At 50.0% G+C, this 24,637-nt stretch overlaps 3 protein-coding genes across 3 annotated transcripts; 2 read left to right on the plus strand and 1 right to left on the minus strand.

Annotated features, from left to right (window-relative positions):
• Positions 1-9,358: 9,358 nt before the first annotated feature.
• On the plus strand, positions 9,359-12,008 carry STEHIDRAFT_61210 (aryl-alcohol oxidase-like protein; the record flags this gene model as incomplete). The annotated part of the gene is made up of 13 exons (XM_007306227.1): positions 9,359-9,456; positions 9,513-9,576; positions 9,660-9,753; positions 9,829-9,935; positions 10,015-10,090; positions 10,162-10,311; positions 10,448-10,615; positions 10,686-10,757; positions 10,811-10,902; positions 10,963-11,208; positions 11,289-11,373; positions 11,441-11,802; positions 11,874-12,008. Coding segments are annotated over 13 exons (1,749 nt in total), but the record flags the coding sequence as incomplete, so codon positions are not given.
• A 1,297-nt stretch (positions 12,009-13,305) lies between these two features.
• On the minus strand, positions 13,306-13,532 carry STEHIDRAFT_159294 (uncharacterized protein; the record flags this gene model as incomplete). The annotated part of the gene is made up of 2 exons (XM_007306655.1): positions 13,306-13,416; positions 13,482-13,532. The coding sequence occupies 2 exons, from the start codon at positions 13,530-13,532 to the stop codon at positions 13,306-13,308; spliced, it is 162 nt and encodes a 53-aa protein (XP_007306717.1).
• A 1,620-nt stretch (positions 13,533-15,152) lies between these two features.
• On the plus strand, positions 15,153-23,430 carry STEHIDRAFT_61225 (uncharacterized protein; the record flags this gene model as incomplete). Its single annotated transcript, XM_007306228.1, has 31 exons — positions 15,153-15,869; positions 15,925-16,005; positions 16,060-16,151; positions 16,209-16,259; positions 16,473-16,638; positions 16,810-16,948; positions 17,030-17,178; positions 17,610-17,649; positions 17,760-17,799; positions 17,876-18,029; positions 18,179-18,269; positions 18,399-18,520; positions 18,701-18,772; positions 18,937-19,407; positions 19,503-19,568; positions 19,635-19,846; positions 19,932-20,034; positions 20,114-20,182; positions 20,259-20,429; positions 20,469-20,647; positions 20,706-20,787; positions 20,848-21,006; positions 21,094-21,319; positions 21,379-21,404; positions 21,468-21,559; positions 21,622-21,856; positions 21,922-22,130; positions 22,222-22,483; positions 22,569-22,649; positions 22,703-22,766; positions 22,817-23,430. The coding sequence occupies 31 exons, from the start codon at positions 15,153-15,155 to the stop codon at positions 23,428-23,430; spliced, it is 5,235 nt and encodes a 1,744-aa protein (XP_007306290.1).
• Positions 23,431-24,637: the final 1,207 nt, after the last annotated feature.

A 24,637-nucleotide genomic window follows, 5' to 3' on the forward strand; every position in this document is an offset into this window, starting at 1 on the left:
AGCGAAAGAAAGACTTCCCACTGGCAATCGACTCTCATCATCATGGCGCGCTCGAGAGCCCCGATGAGCCCGATGACGATCCCGCCGGCTTGGGTCGGGTTGCCAAGACGAGATCGTGCGCCATACGTTTGGAACGCTTTTCAGACGGAGTTCAAAACGGTGTAACGAAAATGTGACTGCGCGCCTTTTCGTTTCTCCCTCCCTCCTGCTTTCGTGCCGCTTTGCTTGCTTGTATCGGCTGGCCACTTTCGATAACCTCGTCTGCTACTCTTCCCTCAGGAATCACCGCTAGAAATTACTCTGGTGCTCATCCTTTCTTGGTCATGCTCTGTGCTCGTCACGACACCATACGAAACGACAACTTGCCTACTCCTTGATATTGCATCGTATCCAGCTAAGTGTGTCTTTGGAAAGCTTCTCTGCGCTAAGTTTAATCAATACAACTCTGGATCGTTTCTTCACTGCGCAGACTAGTTTCAAGCTTGCATAACAGTCTCTTACTCGTCATTACAATCGTGACACACAATCTGGAGACTTTCGCCACCATCTCGACTTGCAATATAGAACTAGATCTAAGCAATGCTATGCCAAATTGCTGCCAACAACGTGATACCCGGAGAGCATACTGATCAGTTCCGTTGGCACTTCGCGCTTTCAGATCTGAACATTCGGCGGAGCTGTTCTACTACCATGCATATCGTGGTGCTCCTCCGGCCAGGCAAAGATTTCTATGTGTATAGGCTTACTCTCTTCTGGGCCCCAACTCTCTCATTCTCCGCCGAAGAGGAAATTGAGAGCAAGCTTTCTGAGCTATTAAGGAACGGAGTTTGACGGAACGGGTTCCCTAAAAACGTGACCCTGCGCCTTTCGTTTGTCCCTTCATCTTGCTTTCGTGTTTTTCCCTTCATATTCGTGGACTGTTTGTTCGATTAAAGTGTACAATATTAGTTCCACTATTTGGGACGATCACGGTGTCCGAGAACTCGATATAAGGCCAAGCTATGATTTATAGGGACCGAACTCAACATAGTACGTTGGGGAGCGTAGAGCCGTCTCCTCATAAGCATGTTCTCAGTTAGCTGACGACCTTGTTTGTCACATTATCACTGTGTACTTACGGTTGTTCATCTCCCTTGATTTTCAGAACGTCGTCAGGGCCCATCCGTATATGCTCGTCATATTAACGACGATCTGATGAGGAAGTGTAGGTCGTACATGGGTATATGCTTTCTCTTCTCTTGCACATTCCTTGCCATTCTTGACCTGTTCGCCACACATATTACCTATGACGCCATGGGGCTCATCATCCATCGTCTCTGCACAGAAAGTGAATCGGTTTCTTGGCTGTGTGTGCTCGTTTTCAACACGCTGTCCACATATAAAAGGCCACTGGGAGATGCTTTTGCTAGGCCTTCTACCACCTCCTACTCCCCATTCGCAGTTGTTCCATTCTTCCCCAGACTGTCTTTCAAAACTTTTTTGCATAACTGCTCCGCGTTTTCGCTCCTCTCACTCTGGTCGGTTCCATCACGAAGCTATGAATTCACTTCACCCTTGCACACCTCATTGCCTCTACCTTCGGCGCCTGAACTATCGACACCCCGAAACGTGTCGCTTACTATGGATCTGTGTCGCTCTCGTGGTCCGGAGGGACTGGAGATACGTAAATGAGCATTGTGCTGGGAGACGATCCAAGTGCGCCTCAGGTCCATAACTTCGACCAGCAGACATCATCGTATCTATGGAACTTGGTGACATTTGCTCCTGGGACGTCTCTCGCTGTCGTAGTTCACGATTCGACGGGGGCCACTGCTCAATCGGACGCATTCACCGGGACTATCAGACAGTAGTTGTGTGGGCCCGACAGGAGAACGCCCGACCATACGACATCGGCGGTGACCGTAACATCAGAATCAGCTACGGGTTTCCAGAGTAAGCAGACTTAGTTAACTGTTGTGTTAAGCCGTATCAACTCACAGGCTGCACGACTCCAACTTTTAACACCCCTATGAATTCATCTTCGCCACGACGGACCGGGACCGCGCACACCTCGGGTATGCATAGCTCTTCCACTCGCACCCAATCGTCAGTTTCGGATGGTGGCTGTCTGTGTGTTATGTAGAACACTGTCGTTTTCGGTGCTGATGCCTTCTCTATAGCGATCACGTCGTCCACTTCCTCTATCACGTCAACCCCGTCCACTTCCCCGCAATCTCCACGCGCACGAGTTTCAACGAAACCAATTGTAGGGACACCAGGAGCTATCACCATATGCACCATTATCTCCATCTACCTCCACCACCTTATCCATAGATCGGTGCATCCTCGACATAGACACGACGGTTGTTCTTTTTTCAAAACATCATGTTTAGCAATCGGGCATCGAGGAAGAAGGACAAGGGTCGAATAGTGTGACAGCTGGGACGCACACCATCTGGGAAACCTTTCCATCGCGCCCAATATCTCTCCCGGTCGTAAACCTGAACGTTCCTGGTATACCGCCGCTGTTTCACACACACTCTCTCTACAGGCCCTCCTGCAAGCTCCGCTGTAGCGCCGCTTGCGACCGCTTCGAGCTTAGCCCCTGGGACCAGAGCTATTTCGCAAGAGCCACGGCCTACGTTGGATCCTGAAATCCCAAGGAACCGAGAGTCTCACGGACAGATGCAGTGTTATAATGTTCATCATCTGGTACGGCAGATGAGCATGTTGAGGGCGAGGATGGATGCAGCTGGACTGGATGTTCCGTTCGGTAGCACGAGTCCTCCGACGTATCGTTCCGATCGATCTGACGAATAATGAGAGGTTGAAAGGCGATTTCATTGTTTGAATACCGTTATTACCCTGGTCTTCCCTTGCATAACACTCATCCATCCTGTCCTCGCAGTGCTGATTGAAGGGCTTTCCCACTGTGATGTCGCCTTCGCATGAGATATGCCGTCAGTGAGGGAATATCAACTTTATAAGTGCGTCCCACGAATAACAGCGTGTGAGTGCAGGATCAGGTGTAGTCTTCTCGCTACCCGCACCGTCCCGCACTTTGATGAGAGGTCTTCTTGATTTCCGCGCTTCTGTGACAGCAATTTGTGGAATCGCAATCGCGCGCATTTTTTGTGGGCAGAGCAGTTGGAGATTATTGACGCAACGAACTCCAATTCTGGACCTTTCGACTGAGAGACTCATCCAAATTATGCGCACATCATGTCCCAGTCAACGGGGACCTACCCCGTGCACGAGGGGAGGCATTCTCTCTCTTACTTTTAGGACGAAGTAAGACATAGGTAATAACAGCGGAGGGGTCAAGCTAGATTTGGATCATGTTTGAGAGTAAGAAGAAAATGTAACTTTTTTTCACAGCACATTGGCTGATAAGACGGATCTTCCGCCATCGTGCTCCAAATAAACCCACAGCATATATGCTGTCCCTGTGGTCTCTGGTGCCTCATCATTTCTTACATTCGTTGCTAGCGATCCATGGGTGTGAAGAATATATATATATCAACATCGTAGATGCCATGACATTAGTATGATGGTGGCGTTTTCAGCTAAGCAAACTTATACTAATCGGCCAGCATTTTCCGCGCCTCCGACTGCTACGTACTGTGATATTTAAGCCAGAGGGAAGCTGGGAGTGCTTCTGTGCCCCCTCTCCCCGCGCTCGTATCTCAAAGGTGCGGTTACATTTATATTCTTCGTTTCATATAATAATTTGACATATTTAAACAATACAGCACAGTGTTGTCCTAAACTTTGCCTCCACTATGCCTAACTGCGGTGTTTGTAACAGATGTCAGTGCGTTATCTCCTCGTAGTGACCGCACATTTTTGAACGTTAGCACAAATGTTGTTAGTCACCATGCGGATTCTTTTCTGTCATCTATCAATAGGGAAAAGAGACAATGCTGCACTCCTGCGACACGCACGCCGACGCAGAGACCACTTTGTATGTAGCTTCCGGCGCTGTGGAAGGTATTTTCGCTCTGCCGAGCAGCGAGAGAGCCATTATCGAGAACGCCACTCAGATTACTCGTCTTCTTCCTCGGACGAGGTATCGGACCCTTCGAATGGGTACTCCACAGATGGCTCTTAAATGACCGGGAGGCCCTCTATTGTATCATAGTCGCGGGGTTTTGTGCTAAAGGAAATCTACTGTGCGATATTTGTATATTACTCAAAGACCTGTCGTTGAACTCATCGTCCCCAACATTATTACAGAATATTCGTCGTTGGAGAAGACTGTGTGTATAAGGGCTGTCTCTCACCAGCCTTCTTAGGTGTCAATGACTATATATTGCTCTGTCACACGAGGGTCGCTCCAAGAGTTGCATTCGGCATGTACACCTTGGTTTGATAATAACATACCTTAGACGTCAACCACTACTTCCTCCTACCCTCGTGTCATTTGCTTGCTCATGATGGATGATCATCATTGATGATTGCACCTCCTGAGGATGGATGCTGCAGGGTTGGGTGCTCCGTTTGGTGGCACGGGTCTGCCGACGCATCGACCAGATCAGCCAGAAGAGTAAGAGCTATGCACTCCAGATCCCATGTCGATCCTAAAATAGAGAGAGGGAGATGAGAACTTATTTGACGAAAGGCGAGCCCACAAGGCGTGGGATTAATTCGTGACAGCGTGGGCAACCTATCCGGGGCGTAAATACGAGAACTGAAAAAGATAACGCAGACACCCCTTGCGGCAAAATTATATCAACACAGAGCAAGATATATCAAACGGAACGATCCACGGTAGTGCTTGGGACCTGGTACTACTGATCTCGAGGTTGAGACGACCGACTTGTTTTCGTCACTGGAGATGTGTGTTATGGATCCCAAATTTGATTTTGGTGGCGGAGCAAGTGACAATACGCAGTTAATGTACATGTGGGTTCTGGAATCAGAAGAGAGACAAGAGATGTCAGACACAGAGAATTGGCCGAAAGAAAGACAGACGGTTGGTCCAATCGTCTTATTGCGGCCCCTGGTCGACCGATTGGGCTGGACTCGTCCACGGTCCGCCAAAATTTGAACGAGCGCTCTTTTCGTTTCTCTTCAATTTCTCCCTCCGTCTTTCATGCATGCATGAAAGACGGAGGTCTCATACATAATACTTCAGTTGAAGCTTACCTCCTTTTACTCCAGTAGTCTTCTTCATAGGCCCGTAGTCTTCCCACACAGTCGATACACCACTAAGCCCTTCCATCAATCGTGCTGCAGCTCTTTTATTCCTGGTTCTCGTGCTTCTTCGCTGTTCACTTCCTTACTATCTTGCGATCGTCTTTTGACCGATATTTGTCCGTCGCGTTCTGTTCTCTGCAGAAGATATAAACTTAGTCAACGGCTATATTTACGGAATCTGGTATTTCCCGCTCACCCCTGGCCCATTTCGTCTATCTTCTAGCTCCTTCCGGAGGATATACCTCATCTTGTATGCTGTAGTTTCCCTCTATACTCGGAAATCATTCTGACGGATCTACGGACGGGTAATATCCAAGGACGGCTTAGCCTGAGGATCATCTCTACGGAGCGCAATTAAAGACGTCTTTTGTCCGCAGTTATGAATCTGGGGCGATACGATATGGTACCGCTCTTTTGGCCTAAACGAGACTTGGACTAATATTCTCAACCAATAATTGCATATAACGGTTCCTTGTCCGGTGTGGACCCACCTTAACAGGGAAGCTCACAACTCCAGTTTTCGTTTCTTCTAGAACCCTCATGATGCACTTCCCTACGGCAGTCCTTCCGTGAATATTCTTGGTATGTCTCTCACATCAACATAGGTCAAAATAATTGAGTTTTATTCGCCTTTCTTCTAGCTGGAATTCATCCTTCATGCTAGCGTGCATCACCCTTTCAATTCTTCACCGCAGTGCAAAATACATGGTTCATTAGGGTGTATATGTAGCGATGTACACTCAACCCATCCGCCCATTATCCAGCGAGCTCTGTCGGGGGCTCCACCGTTTCAAACCGCTGCATATATGCTCTATTGTTGCGCTCCTTGGTCAGATGAGCTGTACTCAAATTTGCCTCATGTGATCAAGTAAACATTCGAAGTGCCGACAGAGGTCCCTATTGATCTTCTTTCTCCCCTACCAGCGGGAATCTTTCTTTCCATCAGTATTATCTTGCCCTCGATACCCGAGCCGTACCTATTCTGAACTCAAGGTTCACCAGAGGTAAACACCTCCTCGACCGGGGACATTTGCGTTAGTTGGTATGAAATAGGGACATTATTCTAGGCTAGCACATAACCGAGCTCGTCTACGAGGTATCGAATATCAATCAAATGCTTTTTTTCAAGGCTTATATGTCGACGTCGCGAGCATATCACTAGGCTTAGATGCGAGTAGCGTCTTCGGGCGGTAACTCTCATCATTGATGGAAAGGCTGAGTATATGTTACCTGCTCTCAATTCATGTGAAGGAGCACTTATAGCCCAGCACCAAGCGTGTTGCCATTATCTATCAAGTCGCATACTACTATGTCGGAGCCCCCAGTCTCGACAGATATTTTGTTACAGTAAATTTCATCCGCTTTTTGTTTGTTTTGTATACCACATTGAGCTTTTCCTCAGGATTGGGCCGATCGTCAATATATTGCCACCTTTTACACGCTCGCCCTTGCTGACAACCGCCTTATACAGATAATTGGGTCTTTGTTCAGCTGGTTCCTGTTCGGCGTAGCCGTTGTTCAACTATGTGTGTGTTCTCAGTTCTCACATTTGGAAGAACAACGTACGCTGATGCCACACTTCTCCGGAGATATATATCATATATCTTTTCCGCAAGATCGACGTGTCATTCAAGCTTCAGGTATGCCCAGCTTATGCTCTAAATCCTTAGACATCTGAGACACATTATTGCCAACAGTCTACGCAATATTTATTTTAGATCTCTTCCAAAGTGCAGTTGTCGCTTCCATGGCGTGGCACATTCTTTGTACCGGCTGGGGTCGCTCTTCAGTGCTAGTATACCCTGGATGGACATTCTCGGCGCTACCTTGTGTCTCCGGAATCGGTGTGATTTTTTGTATTTCTGAACGTATATCGCCATGCTAACAATATATTATCCAGTGTCTGCATGGGTTCAGGCTTTCTTTGCATGGCGTATATATGCGCTGGGTGGATGGAGAGTCGTACCTTGCTTTATCATTTTCGTCAGTGTCCTACGATACCTGCATTTTCACTGCTCTTACATCTCGCATACCAATCTTTAGATTGCATTGGCACAGTGCGGCGCCGCGTTTGCCATTGGTGTTGGAGTGTGTTCTCCTAGGTCTACATTATATGTTTCACGAGTGCCGACTCATCCGATGTATCTAGACACTATTTCTATCCAATGTAACTGAATATCACAGGGTGGACTTTTTTGCAAGGACTATCGTATGTCTATTTAATTTCACCTCTGATCGCAATGCTGACCGTTTTTATGTTTCTTAGATCTGGTTGGGGGGTGCAGCACTTGCTGACATAGTGAGAGGTTGCATCTAATACCCAGACATATGTATGCTGATCAGCATATTTCAGATTATCGCAGCATCTATGCTGTATCTCGTGAGTTCGGCCCTGTCTTGAATGGGAACAAATGATCAGCATATCTAACGGGACCACTGTGGAAGCTGAATTCTGCCAAACGCGACCACTCCTTCGGTAGGACAAACAGAACCATAAACCGACTCATTCGTCTGGCGGTTGAGACCGGGACCGTGACCGCTACATCTGCCGCTATGGAGCTTATTTTGTTCGAGGTGTTTCAATCGACAAATCTCCATTTCGCAATGTTGGTCCCCCTGTTTCGCCCTGATTCAGGTCTACTCACTCAGTGCTGTTTATAGTGCTGTCATGTTATGCAAGAGTGAGTACATTGTGAATAATGCCAAACTGAGATTACCTAACCTTCTCCCAGTCTACTCAAATGCGCTCATGACGGCTTTGAATTCCCGATCCGGGTCATCGGTCCAAGTGCTAGGACGTACTGACGTGTCGCACAACTCCGCTTTCCAGTGGCAGAGTTTCAGTTCGTCCTGTCCGGAGAACAATTCCACCTCTGCAGCGGTAATTCACATCAAAGCCACTAGCGATGCTTCCGATGGTGAGGCCCTATCCATGAAGGTGCGGGAGTCGCCTCTGGCATCTACCTTCCGGTTTTCTCCAACAGTATGCTTTACTAAGCTCAATAGTGATAACATATAGCTAATCCCAGCAGATTCAAAATGATGACTCTTGTGGAAGATTCTCATGCGGAGAAGTATGCTCTCATGATTGGAAGATTCCATGGTTTATGAAACAGTCTCCGAGATATCTAATTTGGTTTCATTCATACCAGCGGTACGCAAGGATATATTGTATTTATATTTCTCGCCTCTATGGACCTTTTGAATCGTATTTATTCAAAAATACACTACTGCCATCTTTGCTTCATAAGGATTGCATGATGGCCGTACAATGACCCCTTGTGCCATATTTGTGGTGAGAACCAAGTATTTGTACTTTAGGCTCGTTCAACGGTCATGTACTCCCTCCATGTTATGGTCTCAATGTATAGTAGCCAAGAACCATATTAACTTCGCTCAAGCCCTTTGTGCATTCGATAATGAGGTGGGTATCGCTTTATTTACGGACATTAGTATGTTCTTCACGCTGAGCTGGGATCATAAGTGGGGTTAGACCGTTCTGGAGGCTGCAATCGATCAGGAGTTATATACATATATAGGATCGGGGGCCATGAACCATGGGTAGAAGAGCTGCAACACCGCGGTTCACCCGAACCGTGGTCATTCTCGCGAGAGCGGGAGTCAGATTTGACACTCGCTCTCAGACTCATGCAGAGCCCTACCTACTACCTGCGACGGTCGGTTAATTGGACCATCGACCAGCTCTTGATTTTAAATCACGTTCAAGTCGCGGAACACGACTGTGATGAAAATTCAACCTCGCTTGTCGGAGGTTGAGCGTGTATAGAGTTATGTACTAAAACTGGGTTGTTATATCTTTAGGATGTTGGTCAGCTTCTGAGGATAAGACCGAGTGCTGTTAAATGACAATAAGGATGCAGCGGGAGGTTCGAGCCCACATCCTATATCTTGGTCACAAGTGCCGCTTGTATTTCCAGGCCCTCCTCAGATCGTGCTTTCGTCTTGCCTAGTAGCACGTCTATCTCCTGCTTACTTGACGATGAAATCTCATCTCTCGTCATTTCTCCTTTCCATTCTCATGCTGTATCATTTCGTTTGCTCGACTTCAGGAACACTATACCTGAGTCCTTTGCTTCTTCCCTGGTCCAAACGCTACGATTTCATTATAGTCGGAGGTCAGCACTTTTCTCGTAGCATTTGTCCAGTCAGTTTGTGGTGATATACATTGTTTACAGGTGGCGCTGGTGGAAGTGTAATAGCAAATCGTTTGACAGAGGATCCCGGTACCAACGTTCTGGTCATCGAAGCAGGCTCCAGGTACACCTGTATTCTCCTTTTTACGATCGGATGCTCAGACTGGCATATTTGAATAGCGACTTCGGGAACCTTGAAATTGAGGTTCCATCGTTTGCATCACGTCTTACCGGCTCTCAGTTCGTGAGTATTTTACGTCGCGCATCTTGTGTGGTCTGAAAACTCGCAGCTCTTATTAAAGTACTGAGTTGTGATTCTCACTTCAGGATTGGAACTTCACTACCTTGCCTCAGCCTGGTCTCGATGGTCGTTCCATTGCATACGCTCGTGGCTTCGTCCTCGGGGGATCTACCGCTATTAGTGAGGCATATTTTGTCTACATGGTATCATTCAAACGCTGATTCTGGGTACACTTTTTCTTGTTATTGATTTAAGATGTGATGGCGTTTTGTAGGGGCTCTAGAGACGACTTTGATCGCTGGTCTGAGGTCACGGAGGATAGTGGATGGACATGGGAGTCGCTACAGCCATTCATGAAGAAGGTGTGTTGAGATGTTCACCTTATCCGTCAGGTATAATCTCGGTCGCGTTGGCTGACATTCATCTCTCCACGCGCAAAAGATGGAAAGAATCACTCCACCCGCCGACCGGCGTAACACTACGGGTGAAATTGACCTACCTATTCACGGTACTAATGGTATGACACATTTTCTTTACGAGGTACCTGCATATAGTCTCTGAATGTGCACATACTTCACAATTTCTTAGGGCCAGTGGGCATTAGTCTTCCAGGGAAACTGTTGCCCACGGATCAGCGGACTATCAACGCTTCTCATCAGCTCTCGGAGGAATTTCCATTCAACATCGATTATAATTCTGGACAAACAATTGGAATAGGTCAGCGGTTGATCCATCCTAGTTCCCTAGTCACACTGATACTGTTCCTCTATGTAATATTATTCATTGTGCTCGAAGGATGGACTCAAGCCACGGTACATTCAGCCGAAAAATGAATTAGTTATCGTCATATGTCTGACATATGCACCCTAGATAGCACATGGACAACGAGTAACGGCAGCTAGCGCGTATCTTGAGCCTGTCTTCACGAGGGAAAATCTCGATATCCTGGTCAACACCCAAGTCACCAGGATAATTCACACAGGCTCTCAATCCGGGACTCCAGTTATGGCAGGGGTCGAATTTGCTCAAGCATCATCACCCTGTGTGTACCTGATGCTCCACGTATCCCCTCTCATGGCATTGCAAGTGACGAACGACCTTGATTACTTCAGACGATATCTACAGTATGAATGCAACGAGAGAGGTAATACTTTCTGCTGGAGCGATCAAGACACCGCATCTTTGTATGTTTCACTGGTTACTCACGATGCACGCTGCTGATGTAATATTTACCCAGTAATGCTATCCGGTATCGGAGACGCTTCATACCTTTCTTCAATCGGTATAACAGCTACCATTGACCTCCCCGATGTGGGCGCTAACTTACAAGTATCCTCACCATCTTCACTGCTGTATTGGTCTACCAACTGAGCACACGAGTATCACTAGGATCACCCACTTACCACTATCTCATGGACGGTCAATTCATCGAACACGTTGGATAAAACAAGGATTGATACAACATTCGCTGACCAGCAGCTTCAGCAATGGAATCAGTCTCGCACAGGAGACCTCGTCATTGGCCCTGGAAACCAGCTTGGATGGCTGAGGCTACCGGAAAACTCCACAATCTTCGAGAATGTGACAGATCCAAGCGCGGGCCCTACTTCAGCACATTATGAATTTATTCCTACGGTACGTTCTTTGCCCATAGAATGAAGACATCACTAATTTGTTCACGATGTATGTGAACGATGTTGGCGCGAGCCCTCAAGGATAGTTTTGTTTCGTTCTCCCAACCGTTTCCGCAAGAGGGAAATTTCTTCACCATGTTCGTCAATCTCGTCTCACCCGCCTCTCGTACGTTATTCTCCTTTCCTACATCGTTCACAAAAAGCCTCATGTCTATACTTGTTTACGACTCTAGGTGGAAATATCTCTTTGGCTTCTACAGACCCGTTCGACCATCCCCTCATCAACTCCAATCTGCTGGATCCCGCAGAACCCTTCGATATTTTTTCCCTTCGCGAGGGTATCAAAGCTGCTAGAAGGTTCATGGCCGCACCGGCGTGGAACGGCTGGATTCTGAACGAGACCAGCCCATCAGCCGAGGCTCAGACGGACGAAGAGATCGAAGCGTTTGTGAGGCAGACCTGCTTTACAGTCAATCACGTTTCATGCACTGTTCCGATGGGCGGGAACGGAACAGGGAGGGGTAGCGGCGCTTTAGAATCTGATTTGAGGGTGAAAGGAACGGTGGGGCTCAGGGTTGTGGATGCCTCGGCATTTGTGAGTGTAAGGTTTGGTGAATCAAACTTCTGGATACTGATCGTAGCCGCTATGGCGTTGTTTACGCCCAGCCTTTTATACCAGCTGCGCACACCCAGGTACCCACCTATATTCTAGCAGAGCGGGCCGCAGAGATGATCAAAAATCACTACTCGGGTGCGTATTCTGTTACAGACTGTATTGAACATTTTCTAATGATGGCATAAAATAGCTCCTGGGTAATGACATTTAAAAAACGTGTTCATCGGCTCGACGGAGTCATCAAAAAATCAGGTTTGTGATGTCTCTCACGAGCAAGTCTGCACTGATATAATTCATATTTGTTATTTAAAAGCGGCGAACAAGCCGCTGGAATACAGCATCGGAACCACCGCGTTTTCCTTCTATTCAGCCTAGGACTCAGCCAGATTATGCGCGTTATCCTTTCCAGCCTCGTGATATACTCCAAGAACAATCGCACAGCCGCTGACTCAATATGGACGGGATGATGTCCTCGTGGTGCTAAAACACGATATTTGCCCCAGGCGCCAGTCACCGCAAAAGATCATACGCAGCGACGCATGCAATTATTTTGACCTGCATCAACATTAGAAAGGAGCTTAGTATCGTGGGACCCCATTTCCAATAGTCAACTGGCCATCTCATTCGCTGGACACCTGAACGGTGATTGGACTCGGGGGGCGAATGAACCGCTGGCGGTGATGCCACATGCGTCGCCGTCTGGCTCCTTGTTCCGGCCACAGCTGGGCCACACCATGGTGGATGCTCCGGCTCTCCTGTGTCGAGACCTTGGCTCTTTTGTGGACCTTGTGCTGGAGCTCTGACTCTGAAGCAATCGTTCAGTTGGCCGACGAGCGTAGCTCGGCAGCGGGTGGCCCGCAAGACCTCCGTGGAGGTTTCGACAACTGTGACAACAAAATGAACATGTCCGTCCGCCCTGCGAAGCACGGGCTTCCGCTAGTCAATATTAGAAAGGAGCTCAGTGTCACGGGACCCCATTTCCAATAGTCAATTGGGCCATCTCATTCGCTGGACACCTGAACGGTGATTGAACGACTCGGAGGGCGAATGAACCACTGGCGGCGATGCCACATGCGTCGCCGTCTGGCTCCTTGTTCCAGCCACAGCTGGGCCACACCATGGTCACGGTAGATGCTTCGGCTCTGAGTCACTTGTGTCGAGGCCTTTGTTCTTCAACGGACCTTGTGCTGGAGCTCTGACCCTGAAGCAATCGTTCAGTTCGCCGACGAGCGTAGCTCGGCAGCGGGTGGCCCGCAAGACCTCCGTGGAGGTTTCGACAACTGTGACAACAATGAACATGTCCGTTTGTTGCGAAACATGGGCTCCCGCTAGTAGGCCATAATGCAACGTACAGTGCAGCAGCCTGCGTTGTAGTATTTATGCATGAACCACGCATGGCTGCCCGCGAGGGTTCGTGTAGAATGCTCGGATCTGGTCATATATATTGAATACGAGGAGCATCCTGGTAGAAAGAGCATAAATCTATGCACGAGGTAACATCGCTACCTTCCCGTCCATATTCTGCGCATAATACTCGTTATTGATCTCGCTCGTCGGCGCCTCATTTTGCAACTGCAGTGTCGTATCCCTAACCTGCGTGGGCAACCCATATTCCAGATCCAAAAGACACGTCTGGCAAACGTTCTTGATCTGCGCACAGTTCTGGCGGACGACGGTGGGTTAATGCGGTCGAAACCATCATTAGACATCGGAGCCAAGACTTGGAAGGTTCATCGCTTTCAACAATCTTTGCCTATGGATGGGTAAATCGTATGGGCAGAAGTTGCCGATGTAAGCTATCGGCACTCGATTAGTGCTCATTCGTTCCTTGGGCGATCATTACATGGCCGTTTTCAATGTCCTTCAAATTCCACTGGTCTTATAGACGAAGCCAAAGAAACAAACTTTCACTAGCATCGAGGACGGCACCGTCACCGATAGTGCCCCTCATCGCTGGTATCCCCAAGATGGTCTACGTATGCATCCTGCATCTCGCGAACATCCTGCACTGTCATATATTGGCAGAGAGAGCGGAATGCACGCGGTACATTACGGCGATGGGGATATATCTAAGTGAGCTGATTCGGGCTGCGTAGACCCAGCTCGTCCGCACGCAGCGCACAACTGGGATTAAAAACGCAGGTCGACGGGCACACCCATCTCTCCTTTCGTGTATACGGAAGAATTTGATAGTAAGATAGCCGTCGGTGCGCAGGCAAGGCTCCAGTAGTCGTGTTAACGCAGAACTCTCCACACATCAAAATCAAGGCCACTTGACGGACTACCGGTTCAGCCATCGGGATCTGAGCTCTGACGCTCTAACGACTTGTCGCTTCTGTTATTTCCATGACGAAGTAAACACGAACGAAAACGAACGTATCTCGTCTTGACCGGAGGAAATAAAGGATGACGTACCGAATGGTGTTGATGAGATCGCTGTCAATGAGCCTAGGAAAGCATTAAGACGGCGTCAGCGAAGAGAGCTGGGACGTGAATGCTATAGACACGTATACAGGTTTAGAGGTTGAGCAGGGCATGTTGTTTTGAAGGGGAACTAGAGCGGCACGGCAGCGGAGAGGTGGAACTAGTTGATAGGCCTACCGGAAGACGTTTCGTCGCCGGCCTCGAGGGTTGAAGTTGGACGAATGGCAACAACTCGCGACGCGTTCGAGGTTGAACTTCCACGGCTATAGTACATCGATCTTTTGAGCGGTCGTGAGCGATCAGACTGGTGGATACAAAAAAGATGGTAAGAGGGAGTTTGAAACTGAGATACGCCGCGAGTGCCAAGTTTGCGAGTCGCAACCGTTTGTTTGTCGTTGTTATTTCTAGAGGCTCCCGGAATAAACGGTCCGCAACCTCCGCTGTCTCATCCAGCGTCGATATTGTTCGTCCATATGCGTCCAGCATGATACCGCGATAAGTACGCGAGCGTTTATGAGTCGGAAGGGAGAAATGTGCGAATGTAAGTCTAATATCCGTGCTACGCAAAGGTCAACTCGATCTGTCATCGGTCCTTGTATCCACGGTCTCGTCCTGATTGTGGCGTGAACCGCTATCGCGCAAAAGCATCAGAAATGTCGCGTTCAATATACGAAGACCAATAACCATCGTCGTAAATGGAATGCGGTGTAGCGATAAGAAAGAGAGGCACGAAAGGGGAAATCAGCAACTTGTGCACGTGGGCTAATTATAGCTGAGCGCGGAAAGCGTGAGCGTTGGCGAGATAAGCGCGTTCAAGTCGTGTTTGACGACGACGACGACTCCTCTCTCTGTTCTACTTCGTCTCTGGGCCTACTACTGCATATCTAGATAAAAGGCCCATCAAAATGGGGTTCGTGTGCAAGGGAAGTAGCCCTGTTGACTTAACCTCCGACTGCGTCCGGTCGTTCTGGTCGACTGTGCTCCCCGCCGTGCTCGTCGTCCTCTTCACGCTCTACCGCGTCCCTCTGCCCAGTCCAATTACCAAAGCCCTCGGCTTCGTCACATCTCCACTCACGCCGTTCCTGACCCTCGAAGAGGCCGAAGCTCTCGACGCCAGCGCGGACAAGGACGAAGGCAACACGACTCACACGACCACAAACGCAACTACAACAGGCATCCCGCTATGGCGCACGATCGTCCTCGTCTGGCTCGCACTCGCCGAAACACTCGTCTGGCTCTCCATCGCAGCCTTCTCCTCCTTCCTCTCCGCCTCCCACCCCATCCCTCCCTCCACACACCCTTCCGCCGCCCCTCCCAACGTCTTCGCACTCCTCGCGCTCCTCACATCTCTCTCCTGGCTCTACGCCACGATCCGGCCTATCGCCATCCCCTCCGCCACACTCCCGATTGATCTCCTCGCGCTGTATGTCGTGCACTTCGTGTTGCTGGTGTTGAAGGTCGGAGGCGCGGTGTATGATGTGAACGTGCTGGGCATCGGAGGTCCGAATGGGTTGGTGGTACTTGGGTGGGGAGCGGATGCGGTAGCGTTGGGGGTGTTGCTGTGTGTGCTTTGGTGGACTCCGTTGGGGATTCCGAGTGAGAGGGTGGATAAAAGCGAGATCGTGAGTGCTTTGTTTGGATAGGGGCTCATGTGGCGTTCTGACGGGTTGTGTGTAGGGCAAGTCGGTCTCGCCGGAGGATTATACGACATTGGGCGGTTGGACGACATTCTTCTGGATTTACCCTCTCATCAAACGCGTACGTCCTCCTCTCTTTCTTTTTGCACATTGTCTTATATGATTGCGGGTGTAGGGAACGAACGATACGCTGAACGAGACGGACGTATGGAACCTGAGCCCGACGATGCAGTCCCGACCGGTTTTCATGAAGTTTAGCGCTACCAAGTACACTTTTCCCCCTATTGCATATATGCTGTTGTTGATCTTACCTTGGATGGTTAGGCGGAATACACTCCTCCGTCGTCTTTGGGCTGCGAATTCTCTCGACCTTATGTACGTCCGCTCCCTTCTTCGCCCTTCTCACATGGCAACTGACGTCGGTTCAACGCATACATCCATCTCCTCTTCTCACTTTGACTTCGGATCAACGCATATATCCACCTATCCCTCACATGACGCATACATCCACGCCCTGTCCCGTATTTCCTCGCTCGCTCTCGCTCTCGCTCCTCCCCTCCACGACCCTCCAACGTTCAACCCTCAAAGCCTCGACTTCACCCTCACCTTCATCTCCGTCGTCTTCAACTACGCCTCCCCCTTCTTCCTCCGCCGTATCCTCGAGGCCATCGACGACCATACCGAGGCGGAGAGGCAGAAGAGGAGCCAGGCGTATGTGTATGCGGGTTTGGCGTTTTTATGTACTGTTGCGAAGGTGCGGTTTTTTTGTCTTTCGCACTTCCTATTCTCATCCTTCACATTGTTATTGTTATAAACTCGCACCTCCGATTCTATATCACCCCCTCGACGAACTTCCTCCCCTTTCTTTCTTCGCGCGCGGCCATTTCTCATCTCATCTCTTCTCTCTTCCCCCACATTTCACCAGGCCCAAGCAGACCTCCAACACCTCTGGTACGGCCGTCGCGCCTGCACCCACATCCGCACCGAACTCATGGCTTCCATCTACGACAAAGCGCTCAAACGGAAAGATTTTTCGGGTATCGTGGATCAGGATGCGTTGGCGAGTAAGGCGTTGGCGGCGGATGATGCGCGAGTTTTGCGTTCGGCTTCTACTACTGCCAATTCTGCGTCTGGTGTGGGAGCAGGTGGAAATGGGGGAGGTGGGGAAGGAAGAGGGGAAGGGAAGAAGATGAGTAAGGAGGAGAGGAAGAAGGCGGAGGATAAGAGGGATGAGAGTAAGGCGGGCGCGGACGTGGGGAAGATCGTGAATTTGATGGCGGGAGATGCGAATCGGGTGGGTTTTTATTTTTCTTTGCTTTGCTTTGTGGGTTATGCTTTGAGAGGTGTGGTTGACTTGCTGTTCGGGGGGTTGGCTTGCTTTACCGTGGTGTGCGGTGTGCGGTCGCTGTGGCTGTTCGTGTGGCGAGGTGGGGGATCTTGAGATTCCTTTTTTCTGGCGACGGTATATGGTCAGATGGAAACAGAACGAGGCGGGTGCGCTCGTTCGATGATCATGACGCCTCCTCAGACCTCGTTCGTTCCGAATGTTTTGACCTCTCTTCCGTCCTTCGTACGGGCCCCTCCCTCCGTATATCGAGCGAACGCTCTTCTTTCGCTGCGTTCCTGCGGGATTGTCTCGTCTATTAGTTTTCATTTCTGGCTCTTGTCAGCAGTGAGATTGAATGTCTCGATGGTCGCTGACCATGTTTGCTCTTCGATCTACAGTGCGCGATGATGATATCGGGGATATATTTCATCTATGGAGGTACGTTCCCGATCCCGATCTCAGTCTTCCTTTATCGTGGAGGGAAGGATGTGTGAGAAGGGAAAAGGGTTAAGTATAAGTGGATGCTGACTGGATGGATTGTTTCATAGCGCCGTTCGAGATCATTATCGCGAGTGTGTTTTTGTATCAGTGCGTTCCACCCTTTTTGAGTTTCAAATCTTTATCTTGCACACTGACGCGTTCGGCACCTCTTCTTTCAATACAGACTACTAGGCATATCCGCCTTCGCGGGCTTCATCGTCCTCCTCCTCGGCTGGCCGCTTAATTCGTTCATTGCGAGGAGGAGTATAAGGATTCAGAAGGGCGTGATGGCCGCGAGGGATAGGAGGATGGGGGTGTTGAATGAGTTGATTGGCGCGGTAAGTCGGACTTGTTTTGCGTTGTTTTGTTTCTTTTAGGGGGAAGGTGGGGCGGGGTTAGATAGGGAGTTGCGGAGGGGACATGCACACTTCGTGTCGCAGAGTCGAACGGGATCTGAGTGATACATATGCTGATTTTGCGCATGTAGGTCAAGTTCATCAAATTCTTCGCATGGGAGGATCGTTGGATCGAGCGTGCACTCGATGCGAGGGAAGCCGAGATGAAATGGATGATCAAAGGTTCGTCCCCTCTTCTTCTACCCAACCCACTTCCCTGACATTTTCTTCTTACAATGCATACCTTTTCCGTCAATATCGAATTATATATCCCAATACTGACCGTTATCGTTGTCTTTGTTCTGCGTATAGCCCGCGTGAACTCGGTCTTGTTCTCCGCATTGTGGACGACAGCGCCGATTTTGGTGTCTATTATCTCGTTTTGGGTGTATGTGATGAGGGGGAACGAGTTGACGGTTAGCGTTGCGTTTACGGTGCGTATTCTTCTTCCTTGCCGTCCACGTCTTCTTTATTTTCGTCCCTATTTTGTATCTTTTTCTTTCTCACCCGTTCTCGAGGCCCGAAATTTTTGTTACTTTCGAATCACACCTCGTTTATCTCGTCGTCCGTTCACTGAGGCTGGAACTCACTCGTGCTTGTTTGTGTTTCTGTAGGCTATCGCCCTGTTCAACATGATCCGTGCACCCCTCAACGTTATCCCGGCGTGGATCGTGCAGATACTGCAGGTATGTGCTTTCGGCTTCGCCCGAAATCTATACATAATCTCCTTCCTTGCACTCCTCGTCCCCATCTTCCACCTACTGTCCCACTTCGAACCGAAACTGACCTTCTCCTGATCTTCTTGTTTCGCTTGGTTTCATAATGTGGCGTGGCGTGGTGTGGCGACAAGACCGGCGTAGCACTCAACCGCATATCTGTCTATCTCAACGAAGACGAAGTAGACGAGCAAGTTTCGTCGCTTAAACGGACTCGATCTGGAGCCCCTTCATCGTCTTCTGCGGATGGTGAAGACACGGATAAAGAAGGTTTAGGTTTCAAAAACGCGTCGTTCAAGTGGAATGAGGTCGAAGAGAAGAAAAAGGATGATCCTAAAGATAAGGTGGTCAAGACGAACGGACATAATATTGGGACAAACGGCGCCCAACGAGGCTCGGAGGAGACAGATGCTACGCTTACGCTTCCTACCAGTTCCGCCGACACTAACGCCGGTACGAACGACGAGGAAGCGGCGGATAGGGAGAGTATAACGGGAAGCGGGAATGAGCATCGGTTCGAGTTGAGGGATTTGAATGTTATGTTTCCGGAGGGGGAGTTGACGGTGGTTACGGGGCCGACGGCGAGTGGGAAGACTGCACTGTTGGTACGTTCTTTTTATTGTTTCCTTGTTCGCTGGTTTCGCGTTGTTGAGATCGCAATGAGTGAATGTGCGATATTGACGAGCGCTTTGTTTTGTAGATGGCGCTGTTGGGCGAGATGACGATGCTGCCGACAAATCCTCCCGGGAAGTTGATCATGCATAAGGTTCGCCTTCTTCTTCCAATCTCCTCTCCGTCCCTTCGCTCATACCATCCCTACCCTCTCCCTCAGGACCCTCATGCCATCGACCCCGTCACTCACCTCACCCACACGATCTCCTACGCCGCCCAATCGCCCTGGCTGCGTCATCAGTCGATCAAAGAAAATATCTTGTTCGGGTATCCGTATGATGAGAAGAGGTACGAAGACGTCGTGGAGAGCTGTGCATTGGGTCCTGATCTGAAAATATTGGAAGATGGGGATGAGACGGAGATTGGTGCGAGGTGTGTTTCTTTTTTTCTGACGCTGTCTGACGAGATGGGACAAACGATGAGTGCTAAATGAAGACTTTTCATGATAATGCCGTAGGGGTGTGAGTCTCTCGGGTGGACAGAAGGCTAGGGTGGCGCTTGCGAGGGCAGTGTATGCACCAACGAAGTATGTGCTTTTGGACGATCCGTTGAGCGCTGTAGTACGTATGCTCCATCCCCGATACACTTGGTTCGTGCAACCAGTGTATCGATCAACGCTGACGCGCGTCAAACTTACAGGACAGTCACACCGCCCGCTTCCTATTCGAGAAGCTCCTCAAGGGCCCATTACTAGCCAATCGCACCGTCGTATGTATATACTTCCTACTCTACTTACCGTTTCCTACATATCATCCTCCGATTAACTATGTACCCTTCCCGACAGATCCTCGTAACCCATCACGTCGAACTTGTCCTCCCTGGCACACAATATCTCATCCGCATGCTCGATGGCCGCATCGACACACATGGTACGGTAGCTGCCCTTCGCGAACAAGGTATCCTTGAGGCTATTGAGCAGGAGAGCGAGGTGCAGGTCGTGCAGGAGGAGAAGGCTGTGGCGGAGGAGATGGGGATTGGGGAGAAGACTGCGGAGGAAGAAGCAATGGAGGGGGCTGTTGAAGGCGATGGCAACGACGAGGGAGAAGGAGAAAGTGACGCAGTGAAGAAGGCCAAGGGTAAGGGAGGCAAGAAACCGAGGAAGTTGGTCAAGGATGAGCAACGGCTGACGGGTGGGGTGAAGTGGCCGATATATAGGACTTATTTGAAGGCTTCGTGAGTTTTATCAATGGTATTAGGGGAGTGACGAGAATGCTGATCCGTGGCGATGTAGGTCGTATTGGACGTGGATTGGGTTGGCGTCGCTAATCGTGCTGGCACAGTTGCTGGGTGTTACCGAGAAGCTTTGGATCAAGGTATGTCCTCTGTCACGTCCTCGCCAGCGTGTACACAGTGATTGATGCAGTGTTGTCTAGTTTTGGGGCGAAGCATACGGCGATAATAGTGTCGTGGCTTCTACAACGACCTACTCATTCACTTCCTTCTCAACCGTTGAACATGAAAGCCTCTTCGGTGGTTCCCTCACCCCGCATTACCTTCCGCATGCAATCCACAGCTCTCATCATATCCCGCATGTCTACACCTTCAGCCCTTTCAACTTCTCCGACACACTCAAGGTGCCGAACACCACCACCGCCTCTCCCTACACTCCCACTTCTCAGATCGTCCTCACAAACGTCCAACCCTCTATCCTACCCAGCGCAAAGGAACACCCCCTTTTCTATATCGGTGTCTATGCGGGTATCGGGTTCTTGACGGCGTTGGTCAGTATTCTGTCGGTGGTGACGCAGTACACAGGAGCTTTGAGAGCCAGTAGAGTGCTGTTCAGGAAGTTGTTGGAGACAGTGGTTAGGGCGACTATGAGGTGGCATGATACGACGCCGCAGGGTACGTTGTACTCGAGTCTGTGGGATGAGCTTGATCTAATTTATGTCCGTCCTGTGTAGGTCGAATGTTGAATAGGTTCAGTAAGGTAAGAGATGGTTTCTCTTACTAGCTCAATATGCTCAATGCTCATCGGGTCAAAATTATACAGGATGTCGAGACGGTCGACTCGTCCCTAGCAGGTTCGCTCCAGGCCGTCAATACCTCCCTCGCCACATTTGCGGCCTCGGTTCTCACAGTGGCGTAAGTGACTCTTCTCTATGTTCCTTTCCGACTGATTGCTTATATCCTGTTCGAGTGTTTAGTTTCATTTTCCCCCTCTTCCTCATCCCCGCCTCAATAATTGGTCTTGCCTACCGCCAATTCGCCATAGGGTATCTCAACACCGGCCGTGATCTCCGTCGCATGGAGTCTAACACTCGTTCGCCCATCTTTTCCGGGTTCGGAGAGTTGTTGGAGGGGATTGTTACCGTGAGGGCGTTCTCTGCGGAACAGAAGTTCTTAGATGGGTTGCACCAGAAGATCGACCAGACTACGAAGGTAGGCGTCTCTATTCATTCTTCTCCCGAGCACTCGACTCACCGACGAATACTTGCCGAACATAGATGTGGTACAGCTTCTGGATGACGAACCGCTGGCTGCTCCTGAATTTCGATTGCCTCGGTGCCGTTGCCGTGCTCATCACGACGCTCTTCGCGCTTTCGGGTTTCGTGAGCGCGGGAACTGCGGGTATGTGTATCACTTCGGCGATGGCATTCACGACCAGTATATACTGGGCCTGTCGGTTCTGGACAGCGCTCGAGCTCGATCTCAAGTACGCTTACCTCCACATCCATACCTCCTTCCCCTTGTCCCCATTCATATGTCGCATGATGCTCACGTTATTCAAATCGCTGGACGTACAGCTCCGTTGAACGTGTGGTCGAATACCTCGACCTTCCACAAGAACCTCCCGCAATCATCGAAAACAACCGCCCGCCCGCCTACTGGCCGTCCTCTGAAGGCGAAAACTTGATCGTAGTGGAGAACCTCGACATCAAGTACGCACCAGAGTTGCCGCCCGTGTTGCATGACGTGTCGTTCTCGCTCAAGGCGAAGGAAAGGATTGGGCTTTTGGGAAGGACAGGGTCGGGGAAATCGACGCTAGCAATGAGTATTCTGAGATTCGTGAGTACCCTGGTCCATTTAGTAAGGGGCGAAGGTTCAGGTGTTAATGTCGTGTCCCTGGGTGGCTGCCTCGGTTGTGTTTCAGGTCGATCCTGCGGGCGGAAGAATTTTGGTGGGTGGGATTGATATCTCGACGATTGGGTTGCATGATTTGAGATCGAGGATTGTGAGTGGCGTTTGTGATGGCACGCTTTGTGGCGACTAATATATGTTCTGCAGACATTCATTCCACAAGATGCTACACTTTTCTCGGGAACGCTGAGGGAGAACCTTGATCCGTTTAGTACGTACCCCCACACCCTGAACGCAAACAATATCTGACTGCCTTCATAGACGAACATGACGATTTGGAATGCCTGGACGTCTTGTATCGCGTCCAAATGCTTACCGAAAATGCCTACGAATCTCAACGCACCTCTCGTCAAGCCTCGCGCGCCAATACGAGGCCGTCCTCTCCCTCACATCCTGATCGCCCCTCCTCAGCTACGTCGTCGTCATCTCCTACTGTCGGTGCTCCTTCTGTCACCGAAGTCGAGAGCCGCGCACCGATCACGTTGGACACGCAAGTTTCTCCCGGAGGAATCAACTTCTCGCAGGGTCAAAGGCAGTTGATCGCAATGGCCCGAGCCCTCCTCCGTCGTTCAGCCATAATAGTTCTCGACGAAGCCACGAGCTCGATTGATTTCGCCACGGACGCGAAGATCCAGGCAACGATCCGGGAAGAGTTCGGCGGGTCGTTGTTATTGACCGTAGCCCATCGTCTGAGGACAGTGATTGATTACGATAGGTTGATTGTGTTGGAGAAGGGAGCTGTGGCGGAGTTTGATACGCCGGCGAAGTTGTTGGAGAAGAAGGATGGGATATTCAGGACAATGTGTTTGAAGAGTGGAATGTTCGCGGAGTTAGAGGCGGCAGCGAAGGAGAAGGCAGCTAGGGAAGGCAGCTAGGGATATTCCCGCGTAGCGGCAATATATAGATATTGGCCCCACAAGACTGTATGCCCTTTATGTCCTCTCGCTTCTTATAACTCCTCCAATAGTGTCACTGACTTTTCTTACGATATAAAATCAATCATTGTGTTGTCTATTGATCTCATACGGTTTTATTTCTTTGATTATGACCCCACAGACAAGAAAATATGTTTGTCTTCTGAGCCCCATCCGTGGATGTATTTCGGGGGTACCGTCACTACCGGAAAGCAGGTACCAAATCTTAGTTATAATCTCGGGTGCATCTTCACTGCGTAAAATGAATGGAGCCAAGGCCCGAACCCATCGTCGGAATCAATCGACAGCAGGACAGAAAATGATCACTATGCATTCTACAATTCGCCGTGCCCGCTAGAGTGATCCATGCTTGCCTTGGAAGTCTCGCTTGTCAGCATTTGAGCCTTGAAGATTTTTGAACCCTAGGAGCTCTTTTTGTGACCCAAGCATCTCCTGGACACTTGCGGTAAATCGCAGCCTGACTTTGTCACACGGGCCATTGTCACACACATCCGGCCCTCTCTGAAATCGGGCTTTCTTCTCTTATTTTGCCCTAACCACATGTACACCAGCGGCATCTTTCACGGTCCTCGACGCTCCCGGGCTCATATCGTACGCATGCTATCTTCAGCATTTCTAACATGGTCGCTCATCATGCCGCAGGACCCCCGGTTATAGAGGGCGAGGACGTCCACTGATCCGGACAAATTTTGGCCAGTTGGGGGTGGAAGGCCGTCCGCAGGACGGACAAATTTTGGGCACTTTGGGGGGTAGGCCGTCCGCCAGTCCGGACAAAAACCCGCCGCAGGCGGGCGCCCTGCGGTGTGGCATCAGCCCCAGCTTGGGTGGCGACGCCCTGTTCGGATACTGTCGGTCTGCGACGGGCATAATGCACCATGGTGCGCTTGGGCCCGTTCCCGATGCGATACGGCCCCGACCGACGACCTGAGGGCACCTACGGGACGCCCTCGATGGGGGCGGTCGCCCCGTACAAAAAAAACCGCACGTCGATAGGAAGAAAATCGAAGGGGGGCCGTTTAGGCTGGGGGGCGCCGTTTCCGCCAAAAAGTCGAATTCTCGACGAGAAAAGGCCGCGCGGACCCCCAACTCGTCGCAGACACACTCTATGGAGTGCAACGAGTGCCGAAACGCAAAAAAAAGAGAGGTC

This window comes from Stereum hirsutum (genome assembly GCF_000264905.1).
Source record: "Stereum hirsutum FP-91666 SS1 unplaced genomic scaffold STEHIscaffold_11, whole genome shotgun sequence".
Classification (NCBI taxonomy): Eukaryota; Fungi; Basidiomycota; class Agaricomycetes; order Russulales; family Stereaceae; genus Stereum; species Stereum hirsutum.